Genomic DNA, 21,865 nt, shown 5'->3' on the forward strand with positions numbered 1-21,865 from the left:
GCTATCTATGCCAAATCACATAGGTAAGTCCATAAAGTATTCCTGTCCATGAAATCAAAGGCCCATCTCAGATGAATTAATGTTATCCAGAATTTTATATTAAAAAAATATAGCCTGACATTATTCTTGACTCATTTCTCAGGAACCTGAAATGGTTTATGGCAGTGATCTATAATGGAATAGTTGTACCAAAAGCCTATTAGCAACTCATGGAAGATGAAATGAAAAGATTAAGTCTGGAGTCTGTTGACCAAAAAAAAAAAAGCTGGGATACATTTTCAGGGACACATGTAACAAAATAATGAGACATTCGAAAGCAAGAAAGTTGTCTGTTTTGAAACTGAGAAACACTATTCTTTCCTCCATCTGTGGGAACTCTACCTGAAGGGTTATTTAGAGTAAAAAAACTAGTCCAATACTCAGCACAAATTCTAAATATTACTGGCAGTGAAAGATCTTCTAAAACCTCTTATACTTAAGATCATTGATCTTATATAAGTAGATAGAATTACAGAATCCCAATTTAGAAGGGTTCTGGCATTGACAAATGTGGACAAATTTCCCTAGCTATAAATTGGTACTTAGTAACTCACTACATTGTCAATAGAAATATGTGTATCTATAAGTACTAAAAGTTATGGTACAGGAGAAATAGGTCTCATTAGCCTAGTCGATCTGAAGTCTTCAAATTTCTGAAAAAAACATTTTTAGAGAATGCAACCATCTTTCCCCTAAACTTTATGGAAGTCCCACATGTAAAACTGACAGATATACAGCTACTTTGACTCAAGAAGCTAAGTTTTCTCGATGGGAGTCGGGTAATCTCTGAGACACCACCAAAGAATATCCCAGGGTCTTGCTGAGCAGAATTTGAAAACCACTCATTGATGCTAGATGTTTCAAATGAGAGTAAGGCTTTCCTGGAGGCAACCCAGAGAAAGCTGAAAGAAGGAAATTCATAAAGATAAATACCAGGATTAATGAACAGAAAATAAACATATGAGCATCAACAAAGTCAAAAGTTGGTTCTCTGAAAAGACTAATGAAAATGATGTACCTGGAAACACCCATGAAAGAGAGAAGAAAAGCACAAATAACCAATATTAGAAATGGGAGAGGAACACACCTAAAGAGATTGCAGAGATTAAAAGACAGTAAGAGGATATTATAGGCAAGTTGCTATCTATAACTTTGAGAACAGTTTAAGTGTACATGTTCCTAAAAACTTTAATTTACCAAAACTGGCTCAGGAAGAAATAGAAAATTGAAAAATCCTGTAATTATTAACTAATTAGAATCAACGATCAAAATGTTTCACCAGACCCTGAAGTTTTTAGAAGTGAGTTCGACTCAGCCATCAAGAAACAAGTCATCTTAATTGTATTAGTCTGCTAGTGCTACCATAACAAAGCACCACATATTGGATGGCTTGACCAAAAGAAATTTATTTTCTCACAGTTGTGGAGAAGTCCAAGATCAAGGTGCTGGCAGGTTTGGTTTCTTCCAAGGCTTCTCCTCAGCTTACAGAAAGCCGTTGTCTGGCTATGCCCTCGTGAAGTCTTTCCTCTATGCAAGAACATCTCTTTGTGTGTCCAAATTTCCTCTTCTTATAAGGACAGCAGTCAAATTGGATTAGGGCTTACCCTAAGGGCCTCATTTTAACTTACTCATCTCTAAAAGTCCTAGCTCCAAATACAGTCATATTCTGAGGAGCTAAGAGTTAGAGCTTCAACATGTGAATTCGGTGGATACAATTCAGCCCACAACACTAATCTTACACAAACTACTTTATATTACAGAAAATGATGCAACACATGTCATTCGTTCTAAGGCCAGAGGAGAAAATGACAAACCAATCTCACTCATAAGAGCCGATGGAAAATTTCTAAGCAAAATACTTATAACCTAGCCCAACAATGTATGTAAAACTATAATGATCAGGGACGCCTGGGTGGCTCAGTCGGTAAAGCGTCTGACTTTCGCTTAGGTCACGATCTCACAGTTTGTGAGTTCGAGCCCCGCACCGGGCTCTGTGCTGACAGCTCAGAGCCTGGAGCCTGTCGGATTCTGTGTCTCCCCTCTCTCTGCCCCTCCCATACTCGTTCTCTGTCTGTCTCTGTCTCTCAATAATAAATAAATGTTAAACAAAAATTAAAAAAAAAAAATGATCATAGGGTTGAGTTTAGTACAGAATATTATAATAAGTGAAACTATGCTCAGCGATTACAATTCATGGTAATGAGTTTAAAATTGATTAGTTTACTGGTACTTAGTGATGAAAGAAGATGTGCTTATTTGAAGGTAAATTTTTTAAAAATTTTTATTCATTTTTTGACAGAGAGAGTGAGTGAGTGAGCAGGGGAGGGGCAGAGAGAAGGGGAGACAGAATGCTAAACAGGCTCTAGGCTCTAAGCTGTCAGCACAGAGCCTTAAATGGGGCTCGAACTCAACGAACCGTGAGATCATGACCTGAGCCACCCAGGCGCCCATGAAGGTAAATTTGATTTAAATAACACTTGGAATTTTGGGTGGTCATACATTCTTTAAAATCTACAGGTCTTCTCTAAAGCTGATTTTTACTGTGATACCTTCTCCGTTACGTTCATTAGAACTTTTCATGTGCTACAGAGCCCTTGCAAGAACACCACCATGGAGCTGATGGATCCACATTCAAGAAAACGTGGTAGTTTTCATGCAAGTCCTAATGAGCTTCCGGTTGAATTGTTCAGAGAAGAATGCCAGCCTGTGATTTCAAATGTACTTTGGAGAGAATGTCTATCAGTGTGTGGCTGTTTACATCTGTTATTTTAAGACACTAATCAAGAGGAACATAGCATTTCACCTCCCCTATGTTATTTGTGTGCCTTAATATAAAATCAGTGTTGGAAAGCTAATTACGGTATTCTGGATTTTGCAGTCAATAGGCATTTGTGATCATAAGTGGGTGCTATTGAAGAAGAGAAATAAAGAAAATGCCATCAAACAAAGACTATTCAGGAAACCTTATAGGTTTAAATGTCACTCCAGGAGTTCAAAGACTTTCTATTTATTTGCTTATTTGTGTATATCTTTAGTAACATGAACAAGCTGTCTTATATGTTGTATTTGAAGATCTAAGAAAGAAAAGGCCTCATGTCTCATTAGCTGAGGTCACTGTGTTAAAAAAAATAAGGAAAAAAAGAAAAATGCAGGTCATGAGAACGGTCTGTTATGATGTCTTCATGTGGATGGACTAATTGGCCCTGTTGTGTGGCCTTGTCTTGCCCCCCAGTTCCAGATGGCCATGTTGCCGACGTATGTGTTTGTCACGAGGTGCATCGGCTGAAACCATGGATGAAGTAGAACAAATCCATACCTGCCACCAGAAAAACTCAACAATTCTATCATGCTGACAGTGGACCAGTATAATTGCATTTGTATATGAAAGATAGCATTTCTTGCAATAATTTTATCAAAGTTTTTGAGACAATATTCTGCCCAGATTCTTTTCCTGTCATTCTTTATGCCTTGTGACATTTCCTCTTGCCCAGGGAGCTGGGCCTTCTGCACTCACTTCTTTAGGACAGGATGACTGGGCAGCATGCAGAGAACAGCGAAGCCAGCTCTTGCTTGGGAGTTTTAGAAGCTGAGGCCTGGTATAGGGCAGAAGGCTGGAAAGGTTGCTTGAAGATAATCAAGGAGGTAGACTCAGACCCATTTAGGACACTGTTGGAGTGACCTTGCATCAAGCAGGTTGACAAAGAAAAAGTAACAGCTGTGTGGCAGTCTAGGCAGGTTACCTGAGAGTGGCAGCAAGTTCCTGCCCCCAGTGTGCCACATGAGCAGAGAATGAGCCTGTGAGTCCAGGAGAGCAGTGAGGTTGTCTTTCCCGGCCCAGAGTTATGTGAGAGCAGTAGAATGTTCCCAAGCACCCACGAATGGCATGAACGTGGCACAGAGACGCCAGAGACCTGAGGAGGCTGGACAGTTCAGGAAGGAGGCAGGACACAGCAGTGGCCTCCATGGGTGTCTGGCCAGTGAAGGCCAGACGGGTGTAAGGACTTCTCAGAGAACGCTAGTACACACAGGGGATGACCCCAGTGCTGCCCTTAGACTCGGGCACAAGGTTACCTTTGCTCTGGGCTTGGCCTCTTCCGGTTACCCTTCTCTTACAGGGTAGGGAACGTGCTGTCTGGAGCCCAGATCTCCTTTTCTGGGCCATGCCGTGGGTAACTGGGGTCCTGGAATTCCTGGTCCAAAGAGCCCTTGGGCCACTTCCAGGGCCTGCCTGAGCTGCTTCCCTAGACCCAACTTTGTGAGGGTGAGAGTGAACTATACTGCTGGTGTTTGTACCTCCAGGCCAGAAGGTTGGCCGTTGCAGGGTGTGTTGACAGAAAGTGCATATGTGAGTATGAGAGGAGCACGGAGCTCTTACAGTGCAGGGCAGGCCTGGGGGCAGGCAGAGAAGGGTGGGCCTCAGGCCAGAAGCCGACTCTCAGAGCAGCCACATTCCAGGTCATTACGAAGGTGTATTTGCTAATGTTGAGGATACAACATCTTTTAATTAACAGTTTCTTAGCCTGATTTACAACCTAAATGTTTAGGCATATGGAATGTGGGCTTCGGTTTGGATCCTCGTATTTGTCTCATCTCCCTGCCGCACCGTGACTTCCCAGAGCGTCAGCCTATGGCTCCGCTTCACGCCTGACCTAGGATGGCTCCCAGCGAGTGTTGACTGAGTGGATTTGGAAAACAAATGTGTGCTTTTGATAGGTGTTCCCCCGAAAACCCATTAAAGGTTAACTACTTGTGCTTAGAACCCATGGAAATATTCTGGTGGAATTTGGAAACAGTACGCAGGGGTTGGCATAGATTGAACACCACTAATTCTCTTCCACGTGAAGATGGGGTGTCACTGCTGCTTCTGAAGAAGTTGCGTAGGAGAAGCCCTTGACTTGATTGTGGTCCAGGAAGCAAGCCTGGGCTTCGGCCTCAGCTTTGGCCTCGGCTAGACCCAGTCGGCCGGCACGTGGGCTTCCTTTAGAGTTGGCCATCAGTTGGTGTGGAGCCAACAGCCCGCACTTCTGGGCAAGCAGGACTTGGCTCCTACCCTGTGCTCAGAGACTCTGCTAACACCACTACTGAGTTCCTGGCCCTGCTTTGCTCTAACTAACCAGGCTATCGGGGAGGCGACCCGGCTCTGTGGTGATGTCTGACCCCCTTCTTCCAATCAGCTTGTTTCAGCAGAGCTCCCTTGCAGGCACGTCAGCTGAGGGATGAAGTTCTGAAGTGAAGCCTCTTACATAATGGTTTTATGAATAACACATAGCTTTTTCTATTACAGGTCTTTTTCTATTACATTCTCAGATCAGGTTTTAGAAGCAAGCCAATTTTAGATTCTTGTAGTAAGAACAAATCTAGGGACCTTCATCAGGTGTGACGCATTTGATGCAAAATATAGATGGACAAGGAATGATGTTGGTCAGTGATAAGTGCAGTGAGATGATGGCCACTAAAATTTATATGAGCTCAGGGAAGCATGTCAAACGACACGCTAAATGATAATTGGGTGAAGGAAGGAGGTAGCTCTCCTAACTTTATTCTGCATGAGACTAAATTGGAGGGTTTTATCACACGTTACTAGATGGGTATTTGTGCCACATTTACTAGGTGGGGGTTTTGTGCCACGTTTACCTGGCTCTGGGGGAGTTTTTTGATCGATTGAGGCAGAGTGGACAGAGCCCGGGACATCTCCAGGGTCATGAACATTCTGTGGTGCTGACTGGGTTTGGAGCTTAATTATTTAAATGTTTCCAGACTCAAATGACTGATGAGCTAACATATTTTTAATTCAGGCTTTCACAGAGCAAGCTGTAAGATGTGCCCAAAGCCAACGGTGTGGAATGCCTTGAAAAGTGGATGCAAACTGAACATTCCATGCCGTGTATCTTACTTCATTGTTGACATTTAGATTACATACTTAAAATTTGATCCCAGTTTCAAGGAAGCCTGACTTTAGTTCTTGTCCTGAGTGAAGGCTTTCATGAAGAGATCTAGAGTTTGTTTTCTTGTTGTTTTTAAAGGGAGAAAGGATGCTGTTAGAATAAAGAAGAGTGTTGCCAGAATGTTCTACTTAATTTAGCCCTCTAAAGATAAACACACTGGTGAATCATTGCGTGCTGATGTTACTATTTTAACATTAATTCTGTAACCTTTTCCTACTCACTTCCTGTCTACTGAGTAGGTGGGTTACAGGTAGACTCACTTAGAGAATCTCACTTAGAGAAGAGTTTGTTCCCGTCAAACTCCTTTTAGGTTTTCCCATGGCTCAAACTATTTCTGATATAAGCACTAGCTACTGGGGCGGGGGGGGGGGGGGGGTCTTAAAATAGTACTTTAGAGAATAAGAGCATATTGGAGAATTATTCAGTTTGCAGAGATTCAGAGATTCTATGAAGTTAGGACAATTTATGGATAAGCACACCTACTAATAATTTATCTCTAGTGAATTGCAGATATTGTATAGCACTATGCAAATGGTAACTGAATCTTGATAGTCCTGCAAAATTGGCCGTGGAAAATACTGTCCCTGCCCCCAGCAAGTCAGATCTGCATATCACTATATACTTTGTCTCCTCTGTCTGGATACCACGTCTTTTCAGCATTACGTTCCATTTTCCGAGTTGAGGGTGACTGACTGTGCTGGTCATCCTTTCTCAGAAGATCTGCCTCTTGGTGGTTATTCTTGTGGCAGAGGCTAGTGCGCACCCAAGCTTCTCCAGCAGACGCACTGTCTTATTTATGCTCGCATCAAACAAAGTATCAGTAATAAGTGTCAGCAAACATTTCTGAATAGATAACACAGCAGGCTTTCAGCAGATGAATGGTTTTTGCTACAGGAATACCACATGTCTCTGTAAGGATCACAGCATTCAACTACGAGGCTGTTTCTAGAGCTTTGCAGCCTTTGAGGCAAGTCCTGTGAACTCACTCAGCTGGCCCACACTCCTTCGGGGCCGCTCTTCTTCCTTTGTTTTTGTTACCAGCATCCATATCCAGGCCACATCATACTACTCTATACTCTGGATCTTTCTTTCTACTTCTGACATATCTTTCCCCCTCCCACGTTCTCACTCTCCATACTGTCAAAGAGCCCGTTCATTTTTACCTTGGGAAAATGCATTGTAGTCGTGGGGAAAACTCAGTGAATTCCAGGAAGATAGTTACTCACCCAGGACTCTGAGAAACCGAAGAAACGCCGAATTTGAGCTAATAGCTGTTCCCTCCTTTAAGGAGCGCTATGAAGGTCGAGGGTACCTCCCTCACAGAACACATCGTTTCAGCTGTGCACTTGCTGAAAGATTTTGAAATTCTTTTTTTTTTTTAAAGATGTTATTATATATATTTTTTTAATGTTTATTTTTGAGAGAGAGACAGAGTGTGAGTGGGGGGAAGGGTACAGAGAGAGGGAGACACAGAATCTGAAGCAGACTCCAGGCTCTGAGCTGTCAGCACAGAGCCCGATGGCCCGATGTGTGGCTTGAACTCACGAATCATGAAATCAAGACCTGAGCTGAAGTTGGACGCTTAACTGACTGAGCCACTCAGGCGTCCCAAGGTTTTATTTTTTTAAGTAATCTCTACACCCAACGTGGGGCTTGAACTCACAACCTGGAGATCAAGAGTCTCATGCTCCACTGACTGAGCCAGCCAGGTTCCCAGAGATTTTTAAATTTTTAATCCAGCATTGCCCTAAGCACTTTTGGTGTTAGCCTCGGGGGCATCCTGGACCTAGTTTGTTTGAATGCCAGATAGAGTCAGATTCTTGCACCCCCAAGTCCATGGTATTGCCATTCTTTTTTATAATTCCTTTGCTCTTTTCCCTGGCTAAATACCCTTTTACTCCCTGCTCAAATTGCACTACAGGTGCCTTTTCTGGTATCCACCCCCCCCCCCCCCCCCCGCCACATCTTCTACCTCTTACCCCACATTCAAGACCTCAGGTGCACCTAGGGGAGCAGCAGGGGGCTGTCTTCTAGCACATTCCCAGGAAAAGAGAACTTTTAAAATGATTTGCTTGATGACATGTAGTTTGATAAGACAATGGTGACGTAGGAGGCTGAATAATGTGTTTTCCCCTCCCCTCAAGAGGTCTGCATCCTAGTTTCCAGAACCTGCCAATATGTTACTTTACATGACAAGGGGACTTGACAGATGTGATTAAGTCAAGGATCTTGAGTTGAGGAAATTATCCTGGATTATTTCATTGAACTCCGTATAATCAAAGAGTCCTTATAAGATGAAGGCAAGGAGGTTGAAGAGAAAAAGGCAATGTGACAGCAAAAGTAGAGAGTGGAGTGATATGGCCATAAGCCGAGGCTGGCAGCTTCTAGAAGCTTGAAGGAACAAGGAATGGATTCTTCTTTGGAGCCTCCAGAAGGAATTGAGCTCTGCTGATACTTTGATTGTAACCCTGTAAGACTCATTTCAGGTGTATGACTTCCAGAACTATAAGAATAAATCTAGGTTGTTAGAAGCCACTAAATTTTTTGTAATTTATTACAGTGGCAACAGAAAACTAATGAAGATGAAAAGACAATGCAAAAAGCAAATTGAAAGCAGAGGGGCCAATTCTTTTAGAGCAACCATACCAGCTCCCCATCTTGGTTGCTTTCCCTGCTGTTAAATTAGAACCTGGGCAAACCCTGGTCGCTATCCAGGGCCTTTCCTTGTCTTGACCCTCATATCAGAGACGAATATTTTGTTTTGTTTTGTTTTGTTTTTTAATTTTTTTAAATGTTTTGTTTATTTTTGAGACAGAGAGAGACAGAGCATGAGCAGGGGAGGGGCAGAGAGAGAGGGAGACGCAGAATCCAAAGCAGGCTCCAGGCTCTGAGCTGTCTGTCAGCACAGAGCCTGATGCGGGGCTCGAACTCACAAACTGTGAGATCATGACCTGAGCTGAAGTCGGATGCTCAACTGACTGAGCCACCCAGATGCCCCTAGAGACGAATGTTTATCTCCTTTTTCTCCATGGCTCTCAAGAACTTTTCTGCAACCATCTTGGAGGCCTTATGTTCTTGAAAGACTGTAGCTAGATGTTTGCTGTGATGCTAATAAGTACTTCTAGAACCTTTTAGATGGCTGGTATGGATGCTCATTGTTGTCTGTGCCAAGTTTAGTGGTGTGAATAGTAAGCACATGGGAGCAGACCCTAGTAATTAAACTTGGGGTCTCATCCCTCATTTCCTCAGAGCAGCGGTCTTAGTGGGAAAATTCTGAGACCTTAGTCTCCAGTTAAACCAGCCAGGCATTTATTGATTACCTTCTGTGTACTCATCACTTAGCTCTAGGTGCCCTGGGTTGATGCGAGAGAAATTCAGGTAGTCTACTTCCTCCTGCAATGAGTGCCTGCGTAAAGAGCCAAAAGCCGCATGGTGAAAAAATCATTTCCCCAATTAATCAGAAGCCTAAGTAAGTGTTAGTAATTACCATTTTTCACTAATAGATGGCAAAATGTCCTTTTGTAAGAGGAAACTTAATTTTCATTGGACGATTTAAGGAGACCAGGCAGAAATGATGAATGGGTGAAAAAAGTGACCAGTACTTTTTATCCTATTTTAACTAATTTTTTTTAATGTTCGTTTCTTTTTGAGAGAGAGCGTGAACAGGGGAGGGATAGAGAGAGTGGGACAGAGGATCTTAAGCAGGCTCCGCACTGACAGCAGCAAGCCCGACGCTGGGCTCGAACTCACCAACTGTGAGATCATGACCTGAGCCGGAGTCAGACACTCAACCAACTTGGCCACCCAGGCGCCCCACCAGTACCCTTTAGGCATGACGGAATTCTCCTGTTGGTGAAGTGTGACGTGGCCGAAGTGAGGGTCTGGGCCTTGCCCAGACCACAATGTTTGTTTATTTATTCATGCATCACTTATCATGCATTCATTCTAGAAACAGTTGCCGAGCACTTAATGTTCTCAGAGCTTTGAAGACAGACCAGATCCCTACCTTTGTGGACTGTATATTGTAGCAGAGCTAATCAATACATGTTTGATAAGGAATTATCCAAATTAAGAAACATCTTGTTACTAGAGAAATGTTTAGCTACTTAAGTCGCTCAGAGTCCAGGATACCTTGTTTGATGAATCCCAGAGAAGTACCCCATCAAGGAAATTTTCTTGGTTGCAGAGTGATACTTTCCTTGTGGGAAAAGCTCTTTAAGATCCAGCCTAAACCTTTTCCTGTTTCTGTGCTATATAGATAATTAAAACATCCCCCCGTTTCTTTATAGAATCGTGAGTCTGGAAGGGATGTGAGAGGTCCTCAGTCCATTCTGCTGACTTGGGCACATATGCTTTCAGGAGGTGGGCAGGTCGTATAGGTGTGTGCAGCTCAATGGAAGACAGTAGGGAGTAATGGGTACTTTGGCAAATTGAGAGCATCGCCCTTGCCTGAAGCTTTCAAGGTCTGGCCTAACCAAATGTTCATGGTGGGGCCAGATTTGATTAGACTGGCAAGTGGCAGCCCTTGATTCCTCATCTGAGAAAACAGTAGTCTGACCCTTTCTGAAAGCCTAGTAGAGACAGGCTGCCCTCAGTCAGGCCAGCACGCACTTGTCAGCCATCTGTCACTTGGGGGGACCTTGCTATGTGGTTGGGATGAGCATCTATCATGCTTTTCGCCAAGTGATGGCTTGCGGAGAGAATTTGTTCAGGCTGTATATTCCTGGGGCAGATTCCGTGAACCTGCTTTTCCCTCTGTTTGCTGGTTTGCAGCAGACTCATCCACAAACAGCTGTAACTGCCCTTTAAGCAACAAGCCACCTTTTGGCTGATGGATGGAGACAGGAGCTCTCTTTTGCCAGTTACTCAGCACCGAATCAGACAGACGCCTTCCTCGGCATTCTGGTGACCCTGTTGTATTGCTGCAGGCTCAATAATTTTTTTGGGCACTGGCCATAATAAAGTGTATGCAAAGTTCCTGAAAACTATTTTTAAAAATCCTTGAAGTGATAAATAAATTGATCTGGATAATGGTAAGCATATATCATCCTGCTTTGATTTATAGATTTATAATTTAGTCTCCCTTCAGAAATAATTTTTAAATGTAGTTCTCTCCTGGAATTTAGAAAGACCTTTGTGTCTCTTTACAGGCGGAAATTCTACCATGTTTATTTTCATAGCAACACCATTGAGATTTGAAAAGAGATTTCTTTTTTTCAAAGGCAGAGAAGAGTGGCTTTAAACATTTTATTAGTCAAATCGAGACAAATCTGAAGCTTTAAAAGAAATTATTCTTTGCCGTTAAAATTGGGAGTTCAACAATAACTTTTTTAAAAAAATAGTTGGGTTTCCCCAACTTCCTGATAAATACTATAGAATGTTGAGATTGCAGATAGAGGTGTTGTAACCAAAGAGACCTGAGTTTAAATCCAGATGTATACTTTGTGCAACCTGAGGCAAGTGTCTCTTAACCTCTCCAAGTCTTAGTTTTTTCATCTACAAAATGGGAATAATAGTAATAGTACCAAACTCACGCTTATCGTTAGGCTTAAATGAGATAATGCACAGGAAAAGAATTAGGCATAATGCCTGGCAAATAGTCAGTGCTCAATAATGTGAGCTGCTATTATGGTAATTAGTCTGAAACTCAGATACAGGTGTCAGTTCTGGGCTACAGATCTTCAAGAGAGGGAAGAAAGCCCATCAGTGGTGCCCCTCAGCCAGAATCATCTGGGGATTCTCGGGACCTTTCTTGGGACCTTAGAAATGGACAAAGCGCTTGATGACTTGGTTTTCACCATAACCCCCAGAGCTTCCCCTGAATGTTTTTGCAGGGCTGCCCAATGCCAAGCTTCTTTCTCACAGGTCTGCTTTCAATTTTGTGTCGGGCTACAACCCTGGTGCTAAGGCACACTAGACTTACACCCAGGAAATCCCATTTGGATATCGGGATTTACTACTCAGGGCACCCTAGGCTCATTGGTTTTATTAGAAAAACTAAATATATCTTACATATTGGGGAAGCTTCTCTCTGTGACTTTGTCATGTTTCATTTGATTTCATTCACTGAGATGGGCTGGTGGCTCTTTTTAGCTTTCCAGCCACCATTGTATTCATTTTGAGATTCGCTGTCGAGTAAGATCTGCTAGTGTGTACTCCTTGGTCCCAGATGATCCTTTATTCCCTCTCATCCATTTGTATTGTTACCATAAGAGAAATGCATTCCTGGACTTTCATTTTTGGGACTAAAGAGGGACTTCTGTGTTTAGGGGCACCTTCTGGGGCTCGCAGGGGTATGCAGACCTCATCTGTGGTAATAGCAACAGTCCCTAAAAAGAGAGACAGCGAGAGACAGACAGAGATAAAGAGTGGAATCAGAATCAGGGAACACATGGAATTGTGATGGAATGAGTCTGTGCTACAGATGGCTGGCAAGCAGGGCCCTGCAGTAATCTAAATCAGAAAAACTTAGCATGTTCTCTCAATACATGTGTATGTCTTAATTTAGAAATTATTATATACATGAACCACTGTAAGAATATATCATGTATAGTATGTGGCATAGAGATAAAACACTTTTAAGGTCAAGATCAAGATAGGTAAACAATATTTCAAAAACAACAGACTTTATTGTTTTAACAAGATTAAAGTCCTACGGGCAAAAGTTACCGATTTCTTTAATGAGGTGAAGACGGAATACGCATTATTAATTTTCCAATCTTGCTTTGATGTTTTAATTAATTAATTAATTTAATTAATGCTTTCATGTTTTAAGACACAGCAGTCCCGCGGTTTGGCTCTCTATGACTTTGTCTTGATACCTGGCTTTAATGACGATCAGAGTTGAAGAGAGACCTCTTTGAAGAAGTGCACAAAATTACAATTTTGATTGTATTAATCAATTAATCAAATTAATAAAAACATTTACAAAATTACAATTCACTGACAACAACTTTTCTTGCAAAACTCTGGGTTGCGATTCAGCTAGCAAATGGCTTTCTCACCCACTGTCACTGGTTCTTTTCAAAAACTAATCGATATGTGGTACAGTTTTGGATTTTAGCAAATGAGTTGAAAATTCACACACACACACACAAAAGGAAGAAAAAAGGAAAAGAAAATTCCCTGAATCCTTCCTTTGAAGCTTTTAAAACCAGATAAAGAATTCCATTGCCTAATTTGTGTCAATTCCATGCTATGGAACTATTTACTATGTGTTTCAAGTCTGACATTTGGAAAAGTGAAGGTGCCATGGAACTCTGTATATTAAGTATTATTATAGTTTAATAACTTATCTTTTTTAAAGTTTATCTGAGAGAGAGAGAGAAAGGGAGTGTGCAAGCGGGGTAGAGGCAGAGAGAGAGGGAAAGAGAGAGCCAAGCAGGCTCCCCACTGTCAGCGAAACATGAGATCGTGACCTGAGCTGAAATCCAGAGTTGGACACCCAACTGATTGAGCCACCCAGGCTCCCCCTTTTTTTAAGTTCATTTATGAGTAAATTATCTTTTATTTATTTATTTATTTATTTTTTTAACGTTTATTTATTTTTGAGACAGAGAGAGACAGAACATGAATGGGGGAGGGGCAGAGAGAGAGGGAGACACAGAATCGGAAGCAGGCTCCAGGCTCTGAGTCATCAGCCCAGAGCCCGATGCGGGGCTCTAACTCACGGACCGTGAGATCGTGACCTGAGCTGAAGTTGGACGCTTAACCGACTAAGCCACCCAGGCACCCTGGTAAATTATCTTTTATATATAAAAGTAAATATTAATAGAAGTTCTAATATTTTCTTTCCTTACATCAGTGGGTCACTTTACACCCTCCTTGGTGTACATTCAATCCATTTTAAAGACGATTAGTGTATGTGACCAAACTACTCCTATTCTTTGAGTGGTTATTCTTAAAAAAATAAAAATAAAAAAGGTATATATATCTCCCAATTTAAAATCTACAACTATTCATTATGTCTGAATCTAAATCTAAAGCTATTCAATGTGTCTCTTCTCCTTTCACACTTTGAATTCTCATTGAACATCCCCTTTGTATTTTGTTACAGTTATCCAGTTTGACCTCTTTTTGTAAATGTTTTTATTAATTTTGAAATTACTATTTCACCATCAATAGTTACTTAAATATACTAATACATTTTGTCAACTTCCTACTCATTGTGTTTCATCTTCTGCCTTCTCCTTGGGTTCCCTTTTCATCTTGCTAAAGTGCATTCGTTAGTGGCTTTTAGTGTCTGTGCCCGTATCTGTGTACGGGCATCAGGGTGCTGCTGGAGGATGGGACTATAGCCTAACATGACATTCAAGGTCTATAATTATTTTCTTTCAGCATCTTTTATAAAAAAAATCATGGGGCACCTGAGTGGCGCAGTCGGTTAAGTGTCTGACCCTTGATTTCAGCTCAGGAAATTACACTAAGCACAAGGACCCTGGTTGGGCTTCTCTCTTTCCCTCTCTCTCTGCCCCTCCCCTGCTTGTGCTCTCTCTCTCTCTCTCTCTCTCTCAAAAAATAAATAAACATAAAAAAAATCTTTATGAGACTCTTCCATAACGTTGATACCATCAAGACTGAAATTATGTTATATTGATTATTTCACTTACTTGCTCTTTAAATATTCACAATCTTAAACAATCTGGAACTCAGCTTGCGCAATCATTTTAGGAGGAAGGTTTTGTTTTGTTTTTTGCTTCTTTGGTTTGGTTTTGACTCTCTTTCTCTCCCCCTCTCTCATAGATTTATGGTTTGAAGTTGCCCCCCCTTACCCTCTGATCCTCCGATCTAGAGTCGGGTGTTCAAGTGATATCTTGGGGTTCCTTCATGATTTCGAGGGAGATATTGCTGATCTAGTATTAAAGAAGCCAGTAAGAAGCTGATTTTGTTCTTGGTTGTGAGGATGTATCCTCCTCATGCCCATCTAGGCTTTATAAAGATGTGGCTTCTGGAAATGAGTCAACAGCCATTGTTTTTTCAACTTTCTTTCTTTCTTTTTTTTTTTTTTTTTTTTTTAGACAGAGAGAGAGACAGAGTATGAATGGAGGAGGGTCAGAGAGAGAGGGAGACACAGAATCTGAAACAGGCTCCAGGCTCTGAGCTGTCAGCACAGAGCCCGACGCGGGGCTCGAGCTCACTGGCCGCGAGATCATGACCTGAGCCGAAGTCGGACGCTCAACCAACTGAGCCACTCAGGCGCCCCCAACAACTTTCTTTCTTGAGCAAGGAGGCCTCATTGAAGCAGAGCTTTGCTCTGCCCCCTCACTTCTCACGCAGAGCTGTTTGAAACCCCTCACTACATAGAAGCCACGCACTGGCCTCCAGCCTCTCTTTTGTACCTTGAACACAGCAACCTCAGCAGATGCCTCATTACTGCTTTGGGCTTTGGGCTCCTTTCTGATTCATGGAAGTGGTTACCTAGCTTTTTCAAGCCTAGCTGTGACTTACCCTATTTGATATGTTGTCTACCATTGCTGTGTGTTGGAGCAGAAAGGTAGTGTCGAAGCAGGGACTCAGCAAACCACCTTGACCAAAAGTCCAAACGTGTCAGAAGACCGTGTCTGAGAGTTAATAGTTTCATTATGGTCTAGACTCCAAGCAAAGTTCCGGGTATGCTGAAAAGTGTCATGGCTTCACATGAAGGTGTTACTTAAGTCTGTTTGACTAGAAGGCTTTTTCTATGGACTGTGTACAAGGGAAGAGAAGCAAATGTTAACAATTAATTCAGGAGACACTCCCTTCCACCTTCCACCAGAAGAGAAATCTCAAAGGAGAATGGTTAGGAATAATGGAGAACATAAGCATGTCAAGTAAGTATTGTCCTAAAATCCAGATAATAGAACATTAGATAAATGTCTAGTTTTTTTGCCCCGATCTTCCTGGAAATATGATCTGTCGCAGAACTCCCTCCTGTGAACTTTCTTTTTTTAATAGTTCAGGGATTTGGTTTAGTACTTAGGAGAGTTATAAACCCAAACACTTTGTTCATTGCCACTATCAATATACAATGGCTGTTCTTATGAAAACAGCATCTGAAATCTTTTCAGAACAGATTTCCAATAGAACCTATTCCCAAAGTAACTGGGAGCAAGCCTTAACTACTTCCTAATTGGTAGTCAATAGTCTAGCCAATAGGTGGTCAATAGCACTTCTTTATTTCTTTAGGTAAATCAGAAAGTAAGAAGATCAGATAGTCTGATCTGCTGGGCCAAGCAATGTAGTAATTTAATTATATGGACAATTCATTCTCTTAATTTTTCCATTCTAAGGAACAAAGTCTAACTTTGTGGAGAAGTAGCTCAGTTGGTCCCCTGAAAGCCAAACCATGGTATTTTTAGCGTATGATTCTGGAGTGGCTACACCTCTTGGAAAAATATGTCTGCTTCTTGTGCCCCATAGTATCCATGTGAACTGCTCTTGGTCTACCTGGGCTTGGATTACAGTCATATTACTGCCAGAAAAGGTAGAGCATGACTGCTACCAGCTCCCTTCTGTGTCCCCAACGTGACAGCGTCTCATGGGAAAGTTAAGAAATAATATGAAATAAGCAGAACTTTTCTAGGAAGCCACGATATTTTCTTCTCTGAAATCGAAAGAGAGTCACTAATAGGGTTTTTTGAAGAAAGATGTGATAGTGGCCAGATTATCACCAGGTGCTTGGTGATGCATTTGGAAGTACTGGATGCCCACTGGTAACCTTGCAGTTGCTACCTTAGCTGGTCTGGCCTGGAGTCACGAACTCTTGAGACCAACCTCGGGTGAACAATCCTTTAAAAAACAAAACAAAAAACAAAAACAAAACCCTGGTGACCGGTTATAGCCTTCTTTCTGTAGGTGGGATCGCGCTGGGGGGTGTTTTGGATGCCGGTGCTCCAAATTACCAGTGGCCTCAAGCATATTCGTGTGCTTTGAAGAGAGCTAAGGAATATACATATTAGAAGGTTCATAAAAACAGGAACTAAAATTTATGTTTAAAACATGCTGTAACGGGACACCCAGGTGGCTCAGTCGGTTAAGCATCCAACTCTTGATTTCAGCGTAGGTCATGATTTCACAGTTTGTGAGACTGAGCCCCGCATCCTTCTCTGCTCTGCTTGGGATTCTCTCTCTGCCTCTCTCTCTCTCTTAGAATAAATAAATAAACTTTAAAAATGATTTTAGGGGTGCCTGGGTGGCTCCGTCGGTTGGGCGGCCGACTTCGGCTCAGGTCATGATCTCGTGGTCCGTGAGTTCGAGCTCCGCGTCGGGCTCTGTGCTGACCGCTCAGAGCCTGGAGCCTGTTTCGGATTCTGTGTCTCCCTCTCTCTGACCCTCCCCCGTTCATGCTCTGTCTCTCTCTGTCTCAAAAATAAATAAACGTTAAAAAAAAAACAATTTTAAAACATGCTGTAGAACTTGAGACTTCTTGATGCTACTACTGTGCTGCACAGCAGCTCAGGGACACTTAGAAAGGGCGTGGTAAACATTTTACATCCAGACATTCCCCAACTAAAGCATATTAACTATAGGTCTGAATTAAATCAAGGGAGAGAGTGCATTCTCCCTGGAGCTTGAGGAAAGTGTTCCACTCACTGTGCTTTTCCATCGTTACTTTGCCATCTTTTTTAAAATTTATTTTATTTTATCTATCTTTTTAATTTAAATTTTAGTTAGTTAACATACAGTGTACATTGCCATCTTCTGATGCCAGGTGGGAACGGAAGAGGGGCAGTGGTGGGCTGGTGGCGAATGCAGGGGGACACAGAGCAGATTCGTCCGTGGCAATTTATGCTGTTTGTGAATAGCCTCACTCCTAATAGACACGATGTTAGTTTCGTTACATCTAGCCATCTTTCCTTGTCGCCCATCCCTTGTAGAGCTATAACGTTAAAATTCTTGTTGTAAAACCTGTTATTCACTCAAAACGAGACAAGTAAAGGTTTCAAATAGCCTCCTATCACTTCAAGTCATGTGGTGCCACGTATGCATTTTGGGGCCCAACTTTAAGAAAAGAAAGAACCTTAAGATTTTCAGAACTTTCTGGATTTTAGGATTGTGTGTAGGAGATCATGGATATTATAGAAATCACATCATGAGTTAAGCAGCATTTAATGGCCTGTCCTTGGAACCTAATCAGTGTTTTATGAGAACAAGTGTTTTTCAAATGACCGACAAAACAAATGTTTGGCACACAATCCATTTACAGTTTGGTGACTGTATTAATGAAAATAATCAAGAGCCACGTTTTGAACTGTGTACAGAGCTAATATAAATATATTCATATTAGTCAATGTTCACTGTCAGGTTGTGACACTTCTTATCTCCTCCTTCCCAAAATCCCAGACTTCATGAAATAGTTTCTCTCCCTTTTGTCATTCATACTTCCCTGTTAACTCCTAGTTAGCTTGCCCTAGATTTCTCCTGATGGCACTCACTCTGGGTGCTTGACAGTCTTAATCAGGGCAAGCGGATGAGGTATGGAAGCCACAGTGATTTCAGTCTTAAGGGATCCAAGCATTTAAAAAATATGTGAAGAATGCTTTTTTAAAATTAATAATCCTCACAATTGTGTGACGGAATTTAAAATAATGGGGATAAAATCTCAGTGTAAAATCCCTGAGAACTTCAACTTTTCTTTGAAGAAAATATTTTTGTACTAGTGCTGATCTCACAAATGGAGTATTTTGTTTAAACAGCGGAGGAACTCCGGGGCGCTTGGAGGGCTCAGTCAGTTAAGCGTCCAACTTCGGCTCAGGTCAGGATCTCACGGTTTGTGAGTTGGAGCCCCACCCACGTCGGGCTCTGTGCAGACAGCTCAGAGCCTGGGAACCTGCTTCATATTCTGTGTCTCCCTCTCTCTCTCTCTCAGCCCTTCCCCCACTCACGGTCTGTCTCTATCTCTCAACAATGAACAAATGTTAAAAAAAATTTAAACAATGAAGGGATCTCAAATCTATAGGAAAGCCAAAAGTGACATTAAAAACAGAAATACTTAAAAGCTGTAAAAATGGAAGACAGGATTGTAAATAATTTGCACGTGCTTTGTCATCAGGAATTCCAATGGCATACAGAAATGCCAAATAAATGAATTGCGTTTCCAGTTGAACAACCCTGAGGGTGTGACAACACCATGAACTGTTTTTTGAAATCCTGTCTACTAGAAAACCTGTAGGCCCTTGCTGTAGTATGGATTCCTTGTATCATAGGTCAAATGAGGCCACTATAAATTTTTTTAGTCTATCTTAGAAAATGCAGAAAACACAGTTGTGCTGTCCCCAAAATCGAATGTCACAACAGCCACAGAGCATGGCACACAATTTCTTCAGCTCTCTGCCCCTCCTTATGCCTTGGTATCGTAGGTAGTTTCAGGTGAGTGTGTCTTTGCACAAATTAGAGACAAGACAAGCACATTCCTGCGTTAGTAAATGCATTTTTCTTGATCCCCAGCTTTCTGTTACTTAGGTGGCTATGGACTGTAACATACAATAGAGTCCCCTGACATCTTTTTGACAATTATTTCTAGTGTTCTTGGTGATGGTTAGTGAATTTCTCTGTGAGGAGAGGTGGGCAGAAATTCTGACCAGAAATAGGGACACTTGTCATGATGAAAACATAATCAAAATGGAATGACAATACTTGGCCTCTTAGCATTTATTTAGTGCAGAAATATTAAAGGTAGCCTTTATTTTAAGGTGGTTTTTCTGCTCTTCCTTGCTCACCCCAATGACAGGGACAACAACCACCACAAACTTTAAAATTCTACATTGAAAAGTTGCCCAGTCATTCAGTGATGTCAGTGATAAAGGCTGGACCGCATTTAGATCAGCCCCGAAGAAAGGAGAATTTATTATAGTTGTAAAGATCCCTTTTTACCTTTTAATTATCTGTGCCTCTTCCGGCTCGTGTTTGCTCTGGCATCTTTTGGAAAAGCACTGTGCTCTGCATCGCATGTACACTTCTTTTCTGAAATGTGCAGTACTCTCCACATTGCGGTGATTTCCACCCCCCGCCTTTGCTTGGAACAGAGGTGAAAACCCCAGTGGATTCAAGTATCCACTTGATAGGCTCAGTCTCTCTTAATCAGCCTGTAATGGAGCTAATGGCTGTTTGTCATCCTTGGAGATATAAATTTCCTGGCGGTGTCTCCTGCAGACAGTGCATGAAGTATGCTCTGTGTGCCAGCAAGGACTGATAATCAGCAGAAGGGCAGGGTGCTTCGTTAGCCAGGAGAAGAGCTGGGGCTCCCCGGCTGCCGGGCTACAGAACTCGCCTCGCCACTCCTGAGACATGGACAATGCCGGTAGGTAAAGCGTGAATCCTTCATAGCCTCTGGGCTCCTTTGCGATCTGCAGCCTTTGCTGCAAAAGGTTTGCTTATTTTTTGGTCTTGTGCTGCACTTAAATGTTGAAGACCTGGAGATGTGTAATGTGTTAGCCCTGCTGCATTGTCCACTAGGCAAGCAGTGTTTGCTTTGAAGTTCAGATTGAGCATGCAGATCCTAATTCCCCATTCACCTATTCCAAGACTGCGCTGCTATTTTATTTAGCATTTTTACGGTTAGCATATTTAGCATATCTCAGGCTGCAGGAATTGTGCTCTTTGATCCTCTTGTGCTCTGAACAGAGGGTGAAAAATGCATCTAGCTAATGAAAAAACTATTAGGAAGGGGTGACAAAAGGTGGATGGAGTTAATGAGCTAATCAAACATTTTGTTCAGTGTTACAATATGCCCAGTGTCCCAGCAGACACGTTCTTGTGTCTTATGCTTTATCTTCCCATTAGGATGAAAATGTAGAAAATGCCTCAATATCCTCTGAGATTTTAATTTTGGAGTATGGACATTAGTGGCCGATCATGTGCGTACCTTTTAAAACTGTATTTGTTTTCAATATCTTTACTTGACGGCTAGACAGATGTAACTGTTGGAATATTCTAATGCCAGCTAAATGATTAGCATAAAACGATTCCTTGTGTAGAACTTTTTTCTCCTTTGCCATAGTGAACTTTTAGAAGGTATACACCCCTCATTTCAATGTTATTGACACGAAATGCAGAATTTTCCCAAACGTGTTATGGATTCTCTGTCTCCTGAAACTCACTCGTTCAGTTTCTCAGCTGGTGTCAGTTTTCTAGTGATGCCTTACAGTGCCTCGAGACACGGTCGGCTCTGCTGACAGGATGCACCCTTTAAAACACATCCTACACAGGAAGACCACCCATTTGTAGGAAAGCGTATTTGTTTATGAAATGTGGTTATTTCAGTCCTCGGTGCAGGTAGCATAGGCAAGCAGAAATTTTGAAGGCAGGGTGGTTTGACTTCTTTTATGAAATAGTTTACCAGGAATAAAAGTCTGTGACTAAAATAACTTTGCATTTGATGTGGAAGACGTTGACGTAAATTGGAACAGTGCAATCTTAGGGATGAAAATTTCAGGGTTGTGAACGAAACAGAACAAGTGTGAGGGGGAGTATGCGTGTGTTGGGAGTGTGTGAGTGTGAGTGTGTGTGTGTAGAGTAGCAATAGTAGTAGTAGGAAGGAGGCTGGATTGCTGTATATGCATACAATATATATGTCTATGCATTATACCCCCCATTGTGGTCATTAAAGAATATGCCGTAAGGCTTGTCATTAAGTGCGTGTAGACATGATATTCCATGACAAGTCACAATTTCAAGATCCACCCAAAACTTCTCTAATTATAGAGGTAGAGTGAGGAAAAAAAAAAACCTAGAATCTCTAATGTAGCCTCATTTAAAACTTCTGCTACCCACAATTAATTATACTGACGTCCTGGCAGAATTATCACTTCAATTCAAGTAAATGGCTTTCTTAACTGACTCATATATTTATTTAAAGGCCATTTAAGAAAAGAAGAGAAGCTACTGTAGGAGCCTTTTTATAG

At 41.8% G+C, this 21,865-nt stretch overlaps 1 protein-coding gene across 5 annotated transcripts in view; it reads left to right on the forward strand.

Annotated features, from left to right (window-relative positions):
* Positions 1-21,865, forward strand: part of PHACTR2 (phosphatase and actin regulator 2) — a 274,251-nt gene that overhangs the window by 55,799 nt on the left and 196,587 nt on the right. The window contains exon 1 of one of the 5 annotated variants that reach the window (XM_045499882.1): positions 20,015-20,262. The exons of the other annotated variants lie outside the window; for them this stretch is intronic. Within the exon in view, the coding sequence (XP_045355838.1) occupies positions 20,250-20,262 (13 nt within the window). The 5' untranslated portion in view covers positions 20,015-20,249. Of the gene's footprint in view, positions 1-20,014; positions 20,263-21,865 lie in introns of those variants that run through there. 5 annotated transcript variants of the gene reach the window in all.

The sequence above is a fragment of the Leopardus geoffroyi genome, chromosome B2 (assembly GCF_018350155.1).
Source record: "Leopardus geoffroyi isolate Oge1 chromosome B2, O.geoffroyi_Oge1_pat1.0, whole genome shotgun sequence".
Taxonomy (NCBI): Eukaryota; Metazoa; Chordata; class Mammalia; order Carnivora; family Felidae; genus Leopardus; species Leopardus geoffroyi.